This window comes from Macrobrachium nipponense, chromosome 6, assembly GCF_015104395.2.
Source record: "Macrobrachium nipponense isolate FS-2020 chromosome 6, ASM1510439v2, whole genome shotgun sequence".
Taxonomy (NCBI): domain Eukaryota; kingdom Metazoa; phylum Arthropoda; class Malacostraca; order Decapoda; family Palaemonidae; genus Macrobrachium; species Macrobrachium nipponense.
In genome coordinates this window covers 125,986,763-126,007,838 of record NC_061108.1, presented here as the reverse complement: position 1 = coordinate 126,007,838, position 21,076 = coordinate 125,986,763, and the positions used below count along the sequence as shown (strand labels likewise).

General features: G+C 35.9%; 1 protein-coding gene across 4 annotated transcripts in view; it reads right to left on the bottom strand.

Moving 5' to 3' along the window:
• The window catches only part of LOC135216142 (prohormone-4-like), a 262,623-nt gene that overhangs the window by 91,649 nt on the left and 149,898 nt on the right, over window positions 1–21,076 (bottom strand). For 2 of the 4 annotated variants that reach the window (XM_064251230.1, XM_064251232.1), the window contains one exon: window positions 14,362–14,412. The exons of the other annotated variants lie outside the window; for them this stretch is intronic. In XM_064251230.1, coding sequence (XP_064107300.1) covers window positions 14,362–14,412 — 51 coding nt within the window. The remainder of the gene's footprint in view (window positions 1–14,361; window positions 14,413–21,076) is intronic. 4 annotated transcript variants of the gene reach the window in all.

The window sequence follows — 21,076 nt, the reverse complement described above, 5'->3', positions numbered from 1 at the left end:
GAGAGAGAGAGAGAGAATGCTTATTATTTGCACATACATTCCATACTATTCGTGTGTATATCTACTGAGATGACGAATATAAATATAAACGTATCACTTTATTAAATCTCCGTAAGTGTGGTTTACACTTCATTAACCACTGAGAATGCGCTTGACACTAAAAGTTGATTTAGAAAAAAAATAAGAAATATAAAGAATGAACATTAAATTTAAGCCTAATTAACGTCAACTGCTTACTCACCAGCTCGCTTGAAACAGCTAAAAAAAAAAAAAAAAACATACACACACACAATGTCGCAGACAATTGTCCCGAAATATCAGCATCTTGCAACGCGCAATGTCATTACGAAAACTTGAGGGAACAGAAGAAGACGAAGGAAAAAAAAGAGAGATGAGAGAATCTGCATGTAAATGAGAAACGCAAGCGCTCGAATGAAATTGTATTACGGCCCCCGACCGACGATAATGCACCGCCCGCACACAACTCAAAACGCGTATTATACGTCGCCTTCTTTTACCGTGCCGCCCGGAACCGAATTGCTTTAGGGCGGAGACAAAGCAACAACGCCCCTGGGAACCAGGTCATCCTTAATGACGGCGTTAATTGAACGAACGCTGTAAAGTCAACACAACGGCGGAATTTGGAAGCAGCGAGAGTTCGGGACATGTCTTGAATGCGTTCGGAATTGTTTTCTCAGAACGACGCCGGGAATTTGAATGCTGCTGCTTCGCTCGGCTTCGCCGGTTGCAGAGCTCCCACCTATTCACAGTCAAGTTTCTTTCTATTTATCTTTCAGAGCAATGCGATGTGATTAAAATAATCTTACGCCAGGAGAACGGAACTCTTATTTGAGATTATACATGTATCAGCACGCATACCCAGACCCATGCATACACTTACATATATATATACATATATATCATATATATATATATATATATATATATATATATATATATATATATATATATATATATATATACTTTGGAAGAACCCACTGGCTTAGTCAGTTCCCTTTGGCCTTTTGTAATGAAGAACGATAATAATAATAATAGTTTTATTTTCAACCATTGGTGATTCGAGGGGAAATGTATATTAATCAATTTCGTGAGTATATATATATATATATATATATATATATATATATATATATATATATCTAATTACACGAACTAAATTAATATAAATTTCCCTTCGAATCACCAAAGGTTGAAAATAAACTATTATCATTATTATATTATATTATTATCGTTCTTCACAACAAAAGGCCAAAGAGAAGCGACTAAGCCAAGTGGGTCCATCCACAACAGAGAGAGTCCACCACATGAAATGGGACAAAAGTTATTTCATCTTTAACTGATAAATTATCCTATTCATGTTGACCACCAGTAATACGTTGCAGAGTAAACGTTCAAGATGAAAATTCAAATCGAGCAAATGAAAAGGACAATTTCGCTCACAAAGTAAAACGATATTAGTTTCCTCGGCGAGAGGAGAATCCTTCTTTCCCCAAATAATGTAATGAATGCAAATGTATTTCCATGCGCGCTAATGCAATTCACTTCATTGCCATTTCATTAGTGCATGTTCTCTTGGATGCAACCGCGTCTATATCGTGCATTACCTCCTGAGGCTTCGTTTGGAAGTGACGAAATCATCTTTCTGTCATTTAGACTGAATTATTTATCAGTGTTAAAATGTTGAAATAACTAAGCCATCAATTTTCAATTCACAATTTCCTTTTATCAAACACAATTTCATTTCTCGCAAATCGACGCAGAATAACTGCAAAGAGAAAATATACAAAAATAATGAACATTTGAATGAATTCTCATAAAGTCATCATTTTAATTACCAATCCAGACTACCCATCATTAATTCTCAGAAATAAATCGCGGTAAAGGCAATTTTATCTGTTAACATTTACATAAATATGAAGGTTACGCGAATAAACAAAACAAAAATTTTTGTATAAACGGCAATAAAATATTCATGGATTTTTCAGGACTCGGCCAGGCCATGAATATGTTAAAAGTTTTATACATATATATTGGGTGGGAGGCTGAAGGGATATTAGAATGAAAACACTTAGGGATGGTGCCATAATATTATGGCAAGGCATAACAGGCCCAGTAATGCCGATAATAAAATGGACGATAGTGAAAGATGAACTTAGGCTTACGTCACCATCATAGAATAGTGATACCAAAAAGAAGTGAAGTAATAATAATAATAAAATAATAATAATAATAATAAAAATCCTCATAGTAGCACGAGTCTTCAAATGGAGAAACAAATCCACAGTTATGTAATTGTACATACATTTAAATTTAAAAATCTATTGTTTGTTTGTTTGTTTGTGTGGTGTTTTCACGTTGCACGGAACCATAGGTTATTCAGCAACGGGACCAACGGCTTTACGTGACTTCGGAACCACGTCGAGAGTGAACTTCTATCACCAGAAATACACATCTCTCACTCCTCAATGGAATGGCCGAGAATCGAACCCGCGACCACCGAGGTGGGACGCTAATACCATACCAACCACGCCGCTGAGGCACGTTTTCTGCCTTTCGCACACCAGACGCGCTTTTAAAACTTTAAGGATAGCTTTCGGGAATCTGTTCGGTTCCCCTTATCAAACTCATATGTGTACATTTCCATAACTGTGGATATGTTTCTCCAATAATAATAATAATAATAATAATAATAATAATAATAATAATAATAATAATAATAATAATAATAATAACTTGGCTTGGTTCAATGTAATGAAATAGCGCCGATCATAAATTGGTAGGATTATCAAGCAATACGCAAATAAAATGGAAGATATTAGATAAAATGAAAATAGAAAAGACACAACCTCGAGGATGGGTAGAAAGAAGTAAGGGAATGAAGTGGATGAAGTTAAATGCCGTACGAGAATAGACAATTGGGGTCACAATCCATTCATAATTTTCTCATTCTTTGGGGGAAAATGCTGCTACTGTCTGATAGAACGGGAGAAAAGGACCTTCGAATTTTCATCGCCTGCTTCCATAGGATGGAATCCCGCAAAGAGGAAGAACATAGAGAGAACGGAGATAAATAATAAGGAATTCAGTAAACATACACACACACACATATATATATATACGTAATATATATATATATATATATATATATATATATATATATATTATGTTATACGCACAATATACATTATATATGCAAGAGCCCGTGCTGGCATAAGGCCAGCTTAATCTCCAACAACAATCACGGGAATATGGGAAGTCTATTAACCCGATACATACATAACCGACCGAAAAAAAAAGAATAAGTGTGAAAATGGCAGAAAATTGAATAAAATTTGGAAACTATCCAACAGGACGGATGAAATTGGCTCGTTCATGGGTCATTATCGCGAGCGAAGCTTAGGGATAAATTGAATTCCTTTAGGAATCCGGTTCATTATTGGGGTCTAAAAGGACCCTCATTGATGTCGAAGGTTGAAGAGCAGATTGGAGACTTCGAGGAAAATGATGAGGAAGGTGAAGCGAGGAAGAAGAAGAGGGTCTGAGAAGGGAAGAACAAAGCAACAGCAGGTGATAAATGACGTACGAAGCCCGAAAATAATAAAGATGCTGACATATGAAGAGGAAAGGGATTAAAAGGTAAATAATGAATGAGTATGTTTGTCTGGTGTTTTTACGTTGCATGGTACCAGTGGTTATTCAGCAACGGGACCAACGGCTTTACGTGACTTCCGAACCACGTCGGGAGTGAACTTCTATCACAAAAAATACACATCTCTGATCCCTCAATGGAATGCCCGAGAATCGAACTCGCAGCCACCGAGGTGGCACGCCAACACCATACCGAACAAGATACTGATGCGCTCAATAATGAAAGAGATGGCTCATAGAAACGACGAGAATTGGATAAAGAAAATGTCATTCCCTACTTACCAACATAGAAGTATACATCACGACGACATTCATCAATTCTACGTTTTATTTCTACATATATCGTCCGTTAGTTCTCTCAATATATCATACAACGAAGTTCTATTTGCTATCTCCTCCTCCGAACTAAATCAATCAACATTTAATGTTTTAATTCTGGCGTTCTGATATCAAAGTATATTCATACATACCAAAATAACATATAACCTCTCACAAATTATTCCATGAATTCACAGAACGAAATAATGACCACTGATGCCAAAACATCCAGTCATGAATAATTTTCCCAAACATTATGAGCCAGGAATCGCGTCCAAACAGTCTCGATTCATCATACGCTTCAACTACAATGAACGCATCATAAACGTATAATGAATGCCACCGCCATCGGTAACCGAACGATGCTCTCGAGCGGCCGTGGTAGCATCAGTCGTAATTCCGACATAAAGAGACAATAAGCTATACCGTCCTTGATGTGGGGCTTAAACTGCATAACGGAAGTTATTACATTGGCTGGCATGACGATGGTCAGATATGCGATGTCGGAGATTCCCCAATTTTTTTTTTTTTTTTTTTTTTGCTTTGTTTTATCTTTATTCTTTTTTAATTCGCAAATTTGCAAATACTATACAAATATATTATAAAGAGTAATGTCATAACTGACTGTATTCTTTCTTTTTGTTTTATCTTTATTTTATTCCAATACGCAAATTTGCAAATACAATACAAATATAACATTATAAAGAGTAATGAACGAAGCAAAAACTTCTTTCAGTTTTCTTCTGAAGATTGAAAAAGAAACCCACAATATTACTGTGTATAACGTGTTTACTTACAAGTATTTACATTTTTATTTTACTTAACACTCGAGTACTATTAGTCCCTATCTGTGGGGTCTGAAAGTACTTGACTGTTAAGTAAAATAAAAATGTAAATACTTATAAGAAAACACGTTATACACAGTAATTTTGTGGGGTTCTTTTTCTATATAAAGAGTAATGTCATTACTGATGGGAATTACGGAGCTATTTGGAATACAATAAAGATTTATGTCTAAGAAAAGAAGGAACCTGATGTACAGTTGATAAACACAAGTGGCAACAACAACAACAACAAAAACAATGTACGAAACTGAGAGTAACTGACGAAAAATAAGAAACACGAAGCGAGAATGATACAATAACAGACGATCACAGAGACAATATAAAAAATACACACACACACACACACACACCAGAAAACAAAGAAAGAGGGGGAAACAATAGAACCATACATACTGATAAACAACAACAGCGAGAATACAACGTAACAGATAAAGGTACAGGGAAGCATACACGCAGATGATTTACGCCCAGAGTAATAAATTTCCGAGACAGAACAGAGGCCGGAGAGGGCTTTTCGTTACCATTTCTCATGTTTTCTTTCTACTCTACGGCGATGAATAACAGTGAGATAGATGATCAATGGACGATCACTGCGGATACGCCCGTATGTTGTGCGTACAACAATCAAGTCTATTTGGATGGTTACTCAAACACACACAGACACAGGACACACACACACACACACACACACACACACACATATATGTAATAATATATATATATACATATATATATATATATATATATATATATATAGATATATATATATATATATATATATATATATATATATATATATATATTATATATATGTGTCATATTACATTACCGTGATCCATATACATACATCGAGCTACAAATGTCCTTTAATATCTAATTCACTCTACCTCGGAATTAATATATTTTCATATATGCTTAACCGAAGGGGAATTTTATTAGGCGATAATAGAATTGTCGGCGCCCGGGCGCGAACACAGGACACCATACAAATCCAGGACGTCAGTGAAGCTATTTACCCACTCCACCACCGTATAAGGACAGCAAGCCGTTAATTCTTCTGCTCAGTGAAAAGCAAAGCATAAAAACTATACAAACAAACGATTACTGACACGCAAACAATTTGGTAGATTTTTCCGGATGTATACGAATACAATGGCGCATTAATAAATATACATATACATACGAATACATGTGCATGTAAATATACATATGTTGATAGATACAGAAACGTTTCTGGTTGCGCCCCACCGTATGAGACTAACTGCCAAGTGTATAATTCACTGCGGAAGTTTACAAAACGACCGTTTGGATTTAACGGGATTGGTCCAAAGCTATATATAATATATATATATATATAATATATATATATATATATATATATATATATATAGATTATATATATATAGATATATATATATATATTATATATATATATATACACACACATTCATACGTCCATATACATACTTTTTCACCGATTCTTCACATACACCATACTATAAATAACTGCTTAAAATGACTGTAGAGAAAGTGTTTCTGAACTTTGCATCTTATTTTCATAACAATAAACCATAATGCTTTTTGCAGATCTCTCTCTCTCTCTCTCTCTTTTAACCAATAACAATGAGACTTTTGAGCTCGTTTTTCACTCGAACCTTCTAAAGTCACTTCCTCACCCTTCACCCGCTTCTTCTCCCCTGACGATAATTGTTTCTCTCTATTCAACATTTCTCAAAAATCTTGCTTATATCTTTCCATCGCTGACGATCATATTTCAGGGTGCTTCCAAACAATGGTGGCCATAATAAATCTTTAATGCTATCCCATGTCTTTGCCTGGACGCCACGGGACTTCTTTGCTTGTTCAATGTAGTTTGTTTGAATGTTGAAAAACATGTTAGCATTCATAAGGAAAAGTAAACATAAACACATTTACGCTAGGTGAGTGTTAGAATGTTCGTAAGGGTATACAAATAAAATCTAATAAATTACATAAACGCAAACATACACATTTGTATATACATACGCACACACATACGCACACGCGCACACACACACACACACACATATTATATATATATATATGTGTGTGTGTGTGTGTGTGTGTGTGTGAGTGTGTGTGTGTGTGTGCGTGTGTGTACAGTCCTACTTTTAAGCAATCATTTAAGTCCTACTGGAAAAGTGTCATCAGCTGCTTCCAGGCGACACTTATAAAATTTCTAACTTCTCATCTCAAAACTGAAGTTATGAAAGAATAAATAAGAATTGTCCGCCTATTTATTCACTTCTTAAACAGATAAGCTATTCCAGCCATTAACTTACGGATGTAATAAGAACTAACTAGATCTGCAATGAAAATGCACTCCAATATACACAGGTGAATACAGTAAAAAAATTATTATAATCAAAACTCCAAGATAATGAGACCAAACTTCGCCAAATTAAATTTGCATCATGAAGACTATGAAAGTCTGCACTTTCTAGTTCTACCTTACCAATTTAGTTCGTCCTGCATCATGAATACATTCAAATGAATTTTCTAGGACTTTTTTAACAATTTCTTTCATTTTGAATAAAAATAAAAAACAAGTAAAATATGTTCCCAAGTTTCTTCGGCACAATCGAGTTTTCTGTATAGCATATAATACTATATGAGCCGCGGCCCACGAAACTTTCAGCCATGGACCGGTGGTGGCATGTCTATAGCATTGCCAGACGCATGATCAAGGCTAACTTTACCCTTAAACAAAATAAAAACTATTGAGGTTAGAGGGCTGCAATTTGGCACGTTTGATGATTGAAGGCTGGATGATCAACATACCCATTTTGAGCCCTATAGCCTCAGTAGTTTTTAAGATCTGAGGGCGGACAGAAAAAGCGCGAACGGACAGACACAGCCATCTCAACAGTTTTCCGTTACAGAAAACTAAAACTCGTTTCTCAGCTAACCATTAGAGAAGACTTATCTCTCCGATGATTCTCTCAGCCTCTCCGTTATTTAAGATGCAACAGAAACACACATCTACGTCATTGTTTTTCCTCCTCAAACCCGTCATCACCCTTCATCACAATATCATCCCAAGGGCCATCCATCTCCACATTATTCATTCCGTCTTTCTCATATCAGTTTCCCCTCAGCGCCTCGCCAACAGCGGGAGGTCGTCTAGGTACAATAAACATTTTGGAATTCCTTTCTGTTAGTTCACGCAACAATCGACCTCTTTCCTGTTGAATATATTTCTATTCCTTTCATAATTTACTCATCTAATTTCGTTTATTTTGCTTCGAAAAGCAGTATTTGCGCACATCATTTTCTTTCGTTAAGATTTCGTAATAGTTAATTGTGGAGCATATTATCCGTAAGTTACCTATTACACACACAAAAAACGATAACAATATATGGATATCCATTGCATTTTATACGCTAAGATTATCACTGAATAAAGCGATTTAATATGAAAAATACGAAAATAGAGAAAACCATAAATATAAAAATTGATAAACCTTAACTATATATTATATATATATATATATATATTATATATATAGATATTATATATATATATATATATATATACAGGGTGTCCATAGAGTCCCAGCACTATTACAAATACTTATGGCTCACAATGGTACTGGGACTTTATGGACACCCTGTGTATATATATATATATATAGTATATATATATAATATATATATATATATATAGTAATATATATATATAAAAGCAGTAAAACTAGGTGAACTGTGTATGGAGGTTTTGATATGAATATACAGGCTAGGCGCCATCGCCAACGACATTACAGCGATCAATTCACAGCAGTTGCATGAAAGTAAGGGAATGGAAAAAACAATGGTAAATGGCACCAAGACAATAATTGACCCTGAAGGGGCTGTGGATGTCCATATTCGGCAAGGCGTGGGACATCCGCTGTCATTACTGCATCAAAGGACACTGATAATCCTGAGACACTTTCAAGGAAATCATTTATGTGAAGGAAATCGTATATTGGTAATATATTTGTAGGCCAGTTTTACTCTGACCGAATAATAATTGACTGTTACTAATACTTCTAGAACGTCGATATTTATATGCTAAATAACCTTGTAACTAAAAAAAAGTCTCTAGGTTCAAGAATGCACGTAAAACCTACACTGCATTTCATTTTTTTAACAAAAGCCTTATAATTAACATATTGTTACCCAAGGAATTTAAAAATCGAAGTGATTACGACAGCAAATTGATAACGGCAGTATGCATTGTTTTCAAATGCAAAAGACCACAATTTCTGATTAGCCGACAGGAAACACGAAGGATTCGAGGACTCAAGAACCATAAAGTGAGTTTTAGTTTTCCGTAAAAGAAAACTACTGCGCTGCCTTTGTCTGTCCGTCCGCACTTTTTCTGTCCGCCCTCAGATTTTAAAAACTACTGAGGCTAGAAGGCTGCAAATAGGTACGTTGATCATCCACCCTCCAATCATCAAAACATACCAAATTGCAGCCCTCTAGCCACAGTAGTTCTTATTTTACTTAAGGTTATAGTTAGACATGGATCGTGCTTCTGGCAGCACTTCTGACCAATTGTTATTATATTGTCTAGTCTCGTTGTTTTAATTGATCGTTATCTTGTCCAGTCGCGTTTTAATTGGTCTAAAATTCTTTTTCCCTTCTGTCAGATTTTCCTTCTTGTATAGCCCTGCTATAATTTTAGCCTTTTATTTAGTCTCCCTTTTGTCCCTTTGTTTCTATCTTGCCTATCTTTATTATGAGGCTACGTTGGTCCCACCGTTCCCATCTTGTTTAACTTCTGCGAAATCTTTTCATTTTGTCGAATGTCGTTGTGATATTTGCTTTATGTTCACATCAACCTAAGCGCCTTTGTTTGAATCTATCAGCCCTAATTATGAGGATGTCTTTACATATTTATTCTGCATTTTGGTCCATTGTTTTCATTTTGTCTAAGCTTCGTTGAAAGGCTGTTGCTGCTTCCATTCCTTCGTCTTGTATAGCATCAAATCTTGTATAGCATCAAATCCAGACTAGAAAAAAAATAAATAGAGACAAGACTGAACCTAGGATTTGGGACTTACATTATGAACATTGTTTTATATTCAGTCTTCCTTCTCAACTGCTGTCTTCATCTTGCCTGGCTTAATTGATGATGATGGCTTTAGTTTCTGTCCTAATTTTCTCTAAGTGATTTCACTTTGTGTATCCTACTTTGTGTACCCTCGTTATAAAACGCCTATTCCGTGGCATTCTCCTTGTCTATCCTCGCTTTGAGATTGTCCTCTTATTCAGTCTTGTCATCAGACGCTGTTGTCAGTCTAGCGTCGCTGTCAGGCTAGCCTTCGAAACAGTCTCCAATGTAGATCTTCATGTTTTTGATGAGAGGACACCGTAGCTCATTGTCCTTTCAAGTGTCTAACCTCGAGGCTACAGCTGGGTTTTTACAAAGGTCCGAGCAAAGAATGGAAAAACAAACGGTGTACCCGAAGGCAACGCTCCCATTACATGATTTTTCGTTATGTGGAACGAGAAACTAACAAAATTCCAATTCAGAAAAAAATTTTACAGTTCCGGACTGCGTAAAACATGCCTCGTTTTATTTCCAAAGGGATGAACTTACGCCTTGGGAATAGAGTTATATTCTCTGTTTTTATATCCAAGTCTGCCTCTAAAAGAGGCCTGATTAAAACTGAAAAATACAAAGCCAGAGAGGTGAAAATGTAAACTCGGCTGATATTAAATGATCCTTTCCATTTGCTACCAAGCTATGGAATTCCCTTCTTACGTCTGTATTCCATGACACTTATAACCTTCCATCGTTTAAACGGAGGGAATGGGGTTGACCCATGAAGATTTCACCATTCCATTTCTCAGGAAGAGGTTTTAGATGTGGTTACTGGCACCATACCCGTCTCCACACTGGCTACGTCTCACAACAGTCGACTATCTACCAGGTACGCAATTAAATTATTATGTCAAAGGGGGCACACAGGGTTTTAACGGAGCTTTTCTATGTCGTTCCGGATCCTACAGGAACTTGAACCAAAATTCTCTCGCAAACGAGATGTCTCGAAATTATTGCCAAAAATCTTAACCAGCAGTGAGGTGAAGCATATCTTTACCAAACCAAAAAGTGACTAGACACTATTTATCTTTCCTTTGTTGTTTCAAAAGAACTCGACTAATATTAGTGAGTAATCAAAAGAGAGAATGACTTTTCACTATGTGAGCATTCAATCAGATTAGACAATTCGTTCAGTTATCGTGTACCAGAAGTAAAGCGTAATACAAAAGGGTGGTGTATAGTACGTGTTGTATTTAACTAATTCAATTATCACCAATTATCGAGTAATCATGGCTACGCGTATTTTCATATCAAGTTTTGCAAAGTGGGACTTGATATGCACTTCTGATTCTCGGCTACGTCATTCAATGCAATAACTACCACTGCTCACGGGAAAATATGAGATGTGGTGATAATAATCAATAATACCTGTATTATTAAGAATTCCAACTTTTTCTAAATGTGAATTACTTAAAGATATCCTATACCAATGATTTCATTACTTTTGTGCCTTAGTTAACTAAAACATCAAATCCTGATGATGTGAATCAAGTCATCCTACCGAGAAAATTCCTCTTTAACTTGGATTCTTTACATTATCCTTCCTGCTATCTTCGTCACACCGCTGCTAACCTTTCCCTCAAAACCAGAGGACCCTCTTCCTTCCAGGAAAAGGAAATGATGGGTGCCGAACTTCCGGACTTTTGTTGAATTTTAAAACATTCCTCCAGAATGACGACTTCGAGACCTAAATTTAGGACATCCCAGAAAATAACGAGGTATGGTGACGCTAACACATGCACTGCGACATTCACCTCTATCATGCATACTCATAGCTCTTCCTATTAAGGTCCTACCTTTCCGAACGCCTTTACATCACTTATTCAATGATTTCTGGGTCTTCCTCCACTCCTTCCACTTCTGGATTGTACACAATTTTCGCCAAACTACGTATCTCCAACACACGCAAGTTTTTACTATATCTACCTACCAGTACATTTCCATCCACCACACGCAGTACAGAAAGTTGGTTTCAACACATAATTATACTGTACATACGCACACACACATCATTCATTATTATATAATAAATATATATATATTATATACATATATATAAAGCAGACCCCAGTTATCAGCGGGGGTTCTGTTCCTATGGCTTGATGATAAGCGAAAATCGCTGATAACCGAATACCGGCGATTTTCGCCGCTTATCGGCGCCGATAACCAGTTAATGGCGTCTCTGTTAGGTATGTATCAGCGCCAACAACCGGAAATTGGTGCTAGACAAGTGCCATAATAGTGGATTACCGATAACCGACCACAATAACCGGGGACGGCCTATACATACATAATATATGCTACACAAACAGTTCATCCTAACAGCTTCAACCCTCTTTCATTCATCTGCATTCAACCTTCACACTTCAAGTGAATGAAGGAAAGTTGGCTCTAATAGCCTCTTGTACATTAACCCCTGGGCTTCCGTATAAATTTCAACTAATTTTTTTTTTTAAATCTTTTATGCTTCCCTTTTCTGTAACTCTCCTCTTCTCTCAGTGAACGACCTTTTGTATTTACTCCCAAATACCTTTATGAATAAACCATTTCCATTCTTCAACCACTACATTAATATTTAACGTTCCCTTTCCCTGGTTGACATTCAACTTGCTCTTCCTCACATTCACTCTCAACTTTCTTCTCTTGCCAACAGTTCCACTCTTTCACTTGTACCTGCTATTTCTTTTCATCGTCGCCCATTTCAGCACTGTATCATCTGCTAACGACAATCACTCAGCACTCCATTAGCGACTCATTTCCTTATCCGAAAAGGCAGTTAACTGAAACCCAGAGCTATTATACAGGTATAACACTTTACTACTTGTGCACTGATGTCCTAAAAGGTGCCCAAAAAATTAGGATTGAAATGAATCATATACCTAGACAGAAGATAGTCTAGTTGAGGGTTGTGAACCCGTTGGGAGAGGAAATACACACACATGTATATATATATATATACATATATATATTTGATTCATTACAATATTTTATTTCCTGTTAAGCAAACCAAAATTAAATGCTAACAAAATTAGAGAAATTCAGATGATCTATGATCTTTACAACAAATACATGTACTTAATGGAGTTTTGCTTTTCTTTTATTGTAGTAAAATAAATATTGTTTAGAAAGAAAACTTAATAAAAACTCTCCATGACACTTACACATTTTGCACCTCACGAACGAGACGCTTCTGAGAAAGCAATAATAATTGGGTTGACTCAAGGAAGTAATTGAGATCCCATATTAGTGTAAGGCGATTTACCTGGATCCGTTAATTACGTTTAGCCTTCAAGAAGATCCACAGGGCAACCTTAAATTGGATCAGGCAAGCACTTGTCAATAACAAGATCGATGACATAATCATTTTGTTCATTATATTCTAATGTGAAAACTTGTGACAAATTCTCTGGGTGGATAAGTGGGAACAAAACAAGTGACAGTTTGAATAGCCAGCTTCACTCCACTCTGAAAATGTGTGTGAGAGAGAGACAGACAGACAGAGAAAGAGAGAGAGAGAGCCACACTGTAACATTTATACCTTGAAATGAAATGTACATACCAGTACACACATGCACACACTGAACACAGATACACATTTATATCAAATAAATAAAAATTGCAAACGAGCGAACAAGAGAATAAGAAGATATAAGTAAAAGAAAAAAAAAGTACGTAGGATCTGAAACCAAACTGCTACACTTCTCATTTGACCAACTAAAGAAAGTTTTAAAAGCAGTGCGAACAATTGCAAAGCTAAACTGCATATGCAAAACCCACATACATACAAAATAGTTAGGGCATTGAAAACATTTCACTTTACAAACAACAAATTTTGTTTTACATTACTTAATCATATGACATAACTGCCAGTCGTCTTGACATATTAAAAATCCATGCTAACAGCCCATGTTCGGTGACAAATGGCAACTATGTCAATATTCTGGGGGCGTGGTTTACATCCTAACTTAAGATAAAGCGGCACCGAACATCCGGCCATTTTTCTCTTGTTGCTAAATGCATGCTAAGCAGCAATGAGTTGCGTACTCGGCTCATTAGCTGAAAGGCAATGTACAGAGCTGTGGAAATAGCACCAGAAACACCGAACAACACAGTAATGTCTGCCAAAATTCCGTCTTCGGGAAGGACTCCTCATTCAAGCTGCTACTTCATCATACCTGCGTGTTCATTCCTGCCGAGGCTTCCACAATCTGAAGTGATTCGCGCACGTCAGGTTACATCGAGAGTGACACTTGGTGAAAGGTAAGGCAACAGGTGTGGTAGACCAAAGGGCCCGTGAGAGGAACTGGAGAGGGTTTGGGGAGGAGGAGGTGTGTGTGTGTTGGGGGGTGGGGGGGAGTTCCTTTTGGCACACATGCAGGAAAGGGTACACTTTACCTTTGGCGTTGTGTCTGTTGTAGTCGGCCTGTCGGTATCCGTAGCCATAAACTGTAGAAAGAGATACAAAATTTTATCCAAGAATGATTCTCTGACATCCTTCAAATGCCCTATTTATTATAACATCCATTTCTCTGCTTATGTTTTGGGAAGGAACGTGGCTCCCTTCTCTTCTTGGATGGGCCTGATTGTATAAAAAGGCCTTCTGAAGGTTTGGTACAATGGATATTTTGACTTAAATTTAGATGATACAATTTCATAGTTGGAGCTAACAATGTATTTGAACTAAACAGGGTTGGATTGAATTATAACAATACATTAATAAATTCTGAATGATAAAAACTAAAATACAATAAAAGAAATATACATGTTAAGAATAACAGTAGCACTTAATGATCTTTGAATTACTGATAAAAATAAACAAATCAATACAATTATCAGCAATAGCAATATAACTAAAACCATACAATAATCATATAAAGTTGAGCAATACATGACAAAAAAGGAATGACGATGGTCTGAATGCAAAAGCTATTCCTCATTCATTATCATTCTTGGGAATTCCAGTGATGGTGATGGGATGTGAAGCCGCTCTTGCAAATGAAGCTGTTTGGAGATGAAGCTCGAAGTGATTTGGCACAGGAGAGTCATGCGCGCGATCGAAGAATATAGATTCTCCTAGAATCGATTAATCTTTCGAATGAATTTTTATGACGAGTTCAAACTGGCGAGTTGATGCAAGATGCATGAAGGTGGACGCTGGTGATTCTGCCAATTTTTGAAGAACTGTGCAATTAATTCCTATGTGCAATTTGTGAGTCTTAATTAAATCCTGCAAAATATCAGTGGAGATGAAGCTCTAGCGTGAGGATCAAAAGAGTGACTCATTCGATTGAATCCTGACAGTAAATGGCGATTGCAAATTATTCTTCAAAGACTTTTTTGCAAAATATACTGTGCAGGAATTTAACGAGGCATCACGTACATTACTGTACATGAGCCCTGTAAATTAATCCTATGTAAGGACCTTCAAGTCAATTCCTCTGAGCCCTACAAGTGAGTCTTAACTCGGATCCTGGATTCACTACCCCAATTCATATTGACGAACCGTATGATTCATCCAAAAGAATAAAATGGCGGGTCTTATGAAGAACTAAACAAACCAGAATCACAACAGATGAAATCTTCAACTGATGATTCGTACGAGCAAACCTCAAAGATGGAGCTTGTAACCAGTTCATAAGGTGAAACAGATGAATCTTCGAAATGATTCCTAGAGATGAATCTTATAATCAAATTTCCCAGATGAATCTTGCCAGTGAAGTCTGATGGTGAATCTTGATAACAGATGCTTATAGATGAATCCTATTAACTAACCATACGAACTAATAGGTAGCGTGATTCTTAATGAGTCACTTAATGCATGAATATCTCAGGAGATTACTATGAGTGATTCATGTCAGTGAATCCTGCTATAAAAAAAATAGTAAAGTGAATTTCACCTGGAATTGATTAGAAGGTTAATCGGTAGTAAGAGCCATAATTGAATTCTGGAGTCGACGGAACTTCAGATGAAGTTCGGTCATTCGCAGGACGAGAATGAAGTAAGAACGTATGGCGGAGCGAATAATTGTAAGGTTAATGATTTCAAGTCGGTTTACTTTATTGACAAAGGGATACTTGGCATTGCCCAGGCAGCCCAAAGAAATTTATACAATACCATTTCATGTATACAGCATACGCAGCATACACAAAGAAGTCAGAATGATTTAGAATACGATTTAGTGGGTCACATTTCACCACCGGTCATGGATATATCGCAATGAAAATTCTGACTTTGCATTCCAATTATACATAGTTTTTTAATGCTACATACATTAAAATTTTGAAGAATGTCAAGTCTCATACTTTTAGCATCCATTCTAGTGTTACTCTCACGAAATAAGGAATCGGGGATAAAAAGCTAAGAATATTCAAATATCTCTGTCAAGACGAACAATTGATTTACGTCACTCACAAAAAAATAACTGAAGGCAATGTATATCTCACCTCCAGTTGCAGTCAACAATTGTTTACAATATAAATTTCTCTAAAGTCACTACGATTCTAAACAATTTCTAAATCGCAGGAAGGATCGAAAAATATCTTCATGCACTTCAGTGATCACTCAGGAAGCTTAGATTTAAGGGGCCGATTCGTTCCTCACGTACTGATTATGTCTTGGGTGGAAAAAATATATCTCTCAAGGCTTCAAGTTCAGCCTTATCCACTGTGGTTCATATAGAGGAATGTTCAATTAATGTTAGGGTCAGCTTCATCTATCATTATTCACGATTCTTTTTCTTTAGTCGATGGAACGTTTCCCCACCTCTTGGTGGCGTCTTCAGGACTGTGTCACAAATTGACAAACAAGGTTTGTATTACTGCATGCGGACGTTTGAATTCTAAACACGATTTCATTGGGATGCGTGGTATGGACGGCGGCATAGGAATTTATGGTGCTGCGTAGGAAGCGTCCTATGCCGCTGCTTGCAACAAAGGGCATGGGCAAGGGCGTGATTCCTATTTCCGTCCGTTAGTCTTGTTTTACTTCATCGTCGATAGTCGTTCCCAGGGGTATTCTGTAGCCCATTTCTCCTTTTGGATTCTCACGGATGTCCCGTGGTTTCATTGAAGAAAGGAGGATAGGTTCATGTTCCTCTGTACGTGTAACACAGGCCGTTGTTGATTTATACTCGCGGCTTCTGCTATTTCCAATCTCTGGAGGCATGAGAATCCAAAGTGAGACATGAGCGACAGAACACCCCTGGACATGACGACAGACAACGAAGCAAATCAAGACAATCAGCCAGAGATGGGAATCATACCCTTGTCCACGTCCTTTGCTGCAAGCTGTGGCATAGGTTGCATCCTATGGAACACCAGGAATGCCCATGGTGCTGCCTAGACCACCAGCGAGAGAATGAGGCCCGCCGACAAATAAATTCAGCACCCAAATGATGTCACGTTTAAAATTCAAACACCCATATGCAGTAATGAAAATCACGTATGTCAATTTGTAACCCCCGTCCTGAAGACACCGCCGAGGGGTGAGGAAACGGTTTGTTGACTAGAAAAAGAAGTATATGGAAAGAATCTTGAGTAATTTTTCCTTATTCCTGAGAAGCTTACCTGAAGATAAAAAGAAGTATAGACTGATCCCAAGTCTTGATAAAAATATAGTATCGGCGAACAATGCCATTAACTTCAATAGAAATATATATATAGTATATGTGTATGTATATATATGTATATATATATATATATATATATATATATATATATATATATATATATATATATATATATAAACTGTAGATGTACATATAAAAATATCTATATATATATATATATATATATATATATATATATATATATATATATATATTTATATATATATATATATCTATATATTATATATATATATATATATATATATATATATATATATATATATATATATAAATCTATTTATATCTACATATATTTATATCTATTCATTTTGAGTCAGAATTAGAGATTTTCAATTGATTTTCCTCCAGAAATGAGAAAGGATAATATTAGTTTCTTAGATAACAGTGGCATTTGTTTGCATTTCCTGGAAAACATACCCGAAGTCTAGTCTTTATAACAGTACGATTAGCATATTTCAAAGGATACTTCGTGTTATTTACGGTTACTTCCCCGAATGCAAGGTTACAATCAGCATAGTTATCAACATACTTTCTTCGTTCGCGTTTTCTTCGACTAACAACAGAAAGTGGACGAAATTATGAAATGAAATTCTAGATTCATATTCCGGACTTGGATTTGGAATAGAATTTGAAATAGATTGTTCGACGTAACGTTGTGAATCGCAAAATAATAGGAAGAATTCGTTCGCCAATTTTCACGCAATCCGGTATACAGGACCATAAAAGGAACTTCCCCCACACTCCCCGAACCCCCACAAAAAATCCAAGCTACCAATCAACCGCTGAGAAGTCTAAAGTCCATGGCTTTAGTTACGAACGTCACAATGCAAGGAACACGACATTAAACCTCAGTTCCTAGATGGAACATACAATTTATTATAAAAGTATATCATCCTTGAAAGAATGGCTGGTGTAATAAAAAACGCAATGTTTCGAAAAAAAATATCGAATGAACGTCCAATTTCAACAATATTTCTTGGCACAAGGGTATGTAATTTGTTTCCTTGATTATCTTTATTCATATCTAAGAAATCGTGGTGAGTGGCAGCTGTGATAATAATAACAATAATGATAAAATAAAGAGTAATCATAAGAAGAAGAAGAAGAAAACAATGACAGTTAAATAAAGACGATATTTACTATAATGACAATGATATCGGAAAAATAAAATGGAGACAAAAAATAAAAAAACAATGCAGAAATCATTAAAAAAAAAACTCAATAAAGGATGATGATGATAATCAGATGATAACCCAAATGGTTCATGACGAGCGAGACCTCCCTTCAACAAGTCTGAAAAACCTAAAAATAAAAAAAAATAATTAATGCTAAACATAGGAAACATCAACTTTGCGAAAATGCTGTCAAATGATGCACATAAAACTGCCGTCGATTCAACTAGTTTTTAAATAAATGATAAAAAAATACATAGGAGCATTGAGGAAAGATATTACCTTATTTTTCCCCATTAAGGACCTAAGAAGAACATCACTTCCTTCTCTGGCTAGACAGGGCAATTCTGACTGCCAGAGTGATGGCGGCCCATTCATTACTGGATAAAAATAATATAAAGTTATATAAAATTTCAAAATAATATTTCCGAGCACAGGCTGCCTTAATGGACGACAAACCACTACCTGGTCGCTTATGGTAATTCACCATCCCATACACGTGGGCTTAATGACAGCTTGAAGTGATATGCCTTTGTTAGTACACCAAACACCTGATGTATCCCATGCAGATTTCCGCTATACAGACTAAACACATAAAAAAAAGCCAAACATACTGCTCTCATTATCCTCGTAGGTATCAGGCAGCTGTCATAACAAACGTGAGTACATCACCCTTAGCAGTCCATTTGCATTTGTAAAGATAATCTAAATATCCCACTAGATTAGTGGAGAATAAAATAAAATGAATGGAAATAAATATCTAAAAGGAGGAAATCAACACAACTTTATGAAAAACGAAACGTTTCCCTCTGCATTTCTTTCCTATTAAATGATTTATAAATATGTATTCTAAAAAGGAATACTTATTCTGAAACTCATTTCAAAATACGTCATGCGTATAAGGGGTTGTTTTGTCAGTAGAGTAATTAATCCTCATTTAATCAGCAACGGATTAATTGTGAATGATTAATAAACCGAAATTAAATCTCTAAACGAATATAAAACCTCTCGTTTTCTGTTCATCAGTGCATTGCAAATCTTCATTATACATTTAAGCACTTATAAACTTATTTAAATTAGGTAAAAACTGATCGAAGTACAAGGTGTCCATAAAGTCCGAGTACCATTACCGGCAATAAATACTTGTAATGTTACTGGGACTTTATGGACACCCTGTACTTTCAAATCATCGACAAATTCAAATATCGTTATTCCTTGCTCATCTCCTGGATCAAATGAAATTGCATTTATGTCTCATACAAGAAAATAATATTTGTTCAATTTGGAAACCAATAAAAATCTCATTACTGCAAAAAATCCTTTTCACCTTTTTTTCTAAAAGCTGGCTTATTTCCAGATCTATGCTTTTGTAAAATACAAATTCTAGCAGGCAGGACTGCATGCAGGTTGCAATAAGTCTGTAATAATGTCTTCACACTTTATGCAGAGGATGAATATAAAAATAAAAACATTTAATTTTCTTCACGTAGCTTCCACTGATATTAGAAATATCTTGTGCTAATGTCTTAGAAATACCTTTTGGTAATGTCTATCTTTCTCGACTGATTTTCTGCCATGAGTCTTTCCAATCTTATTTACACTATTATCAAATGCCACAAAGAGATTACAGATCTCTTTGAGAAGCCCTATTACCACTAATTGGGAAGCACAAATCTAATGCCCTTTTTACCATTTACTGAACTGACTTTGATTAATGTACCCATTCTCTGTCGAGTTAGTTAGATTTAGTTAAGATTATTTTCCCCCTTAGTTCTTTTCAGAACCCAACAATTCAAAAGGGCTCTTAATTAGTGGTGTACAGCCAGGGACTTCCTCGTCTCTCAATCACTCGTAATTAGGATGGACGTTTTAATGCGTTGTTCGTTGGACGAAGTTACAAAGAAAAAAAATTAAATTTTCGAATGTAAAGTCTATACCTGCTTGGGAGGTCGAGCCTTTATTTTTGATGTCTTCATGTGTTGAATCCTGTAAGTGCTCGAAATCTGTTATGTTAGAACTCTCGCATTGACATCTAATTGAAAATCAGACATTAGAAAGTTTTAAAAAAAAGCACAACTGAAGAAAATATATGTGCTTCTGAATATATTCACTCTTCAATTTGTTGTTTTTCTCAAGTTTGAAAGGTCGATACTGATCTGTTATCATAATCAGAAAGCTGTAAGTGTTGAGGAGTCCGAGTATTATAAAACTTTGTATGGAAAAATCGTATTATGAAATTGTGTTAAAAACTTTTCGTATTAGGAAATTGTGTTTGAAAATTCTGTTCGTATTAGGAAATTGTGTTAAAAA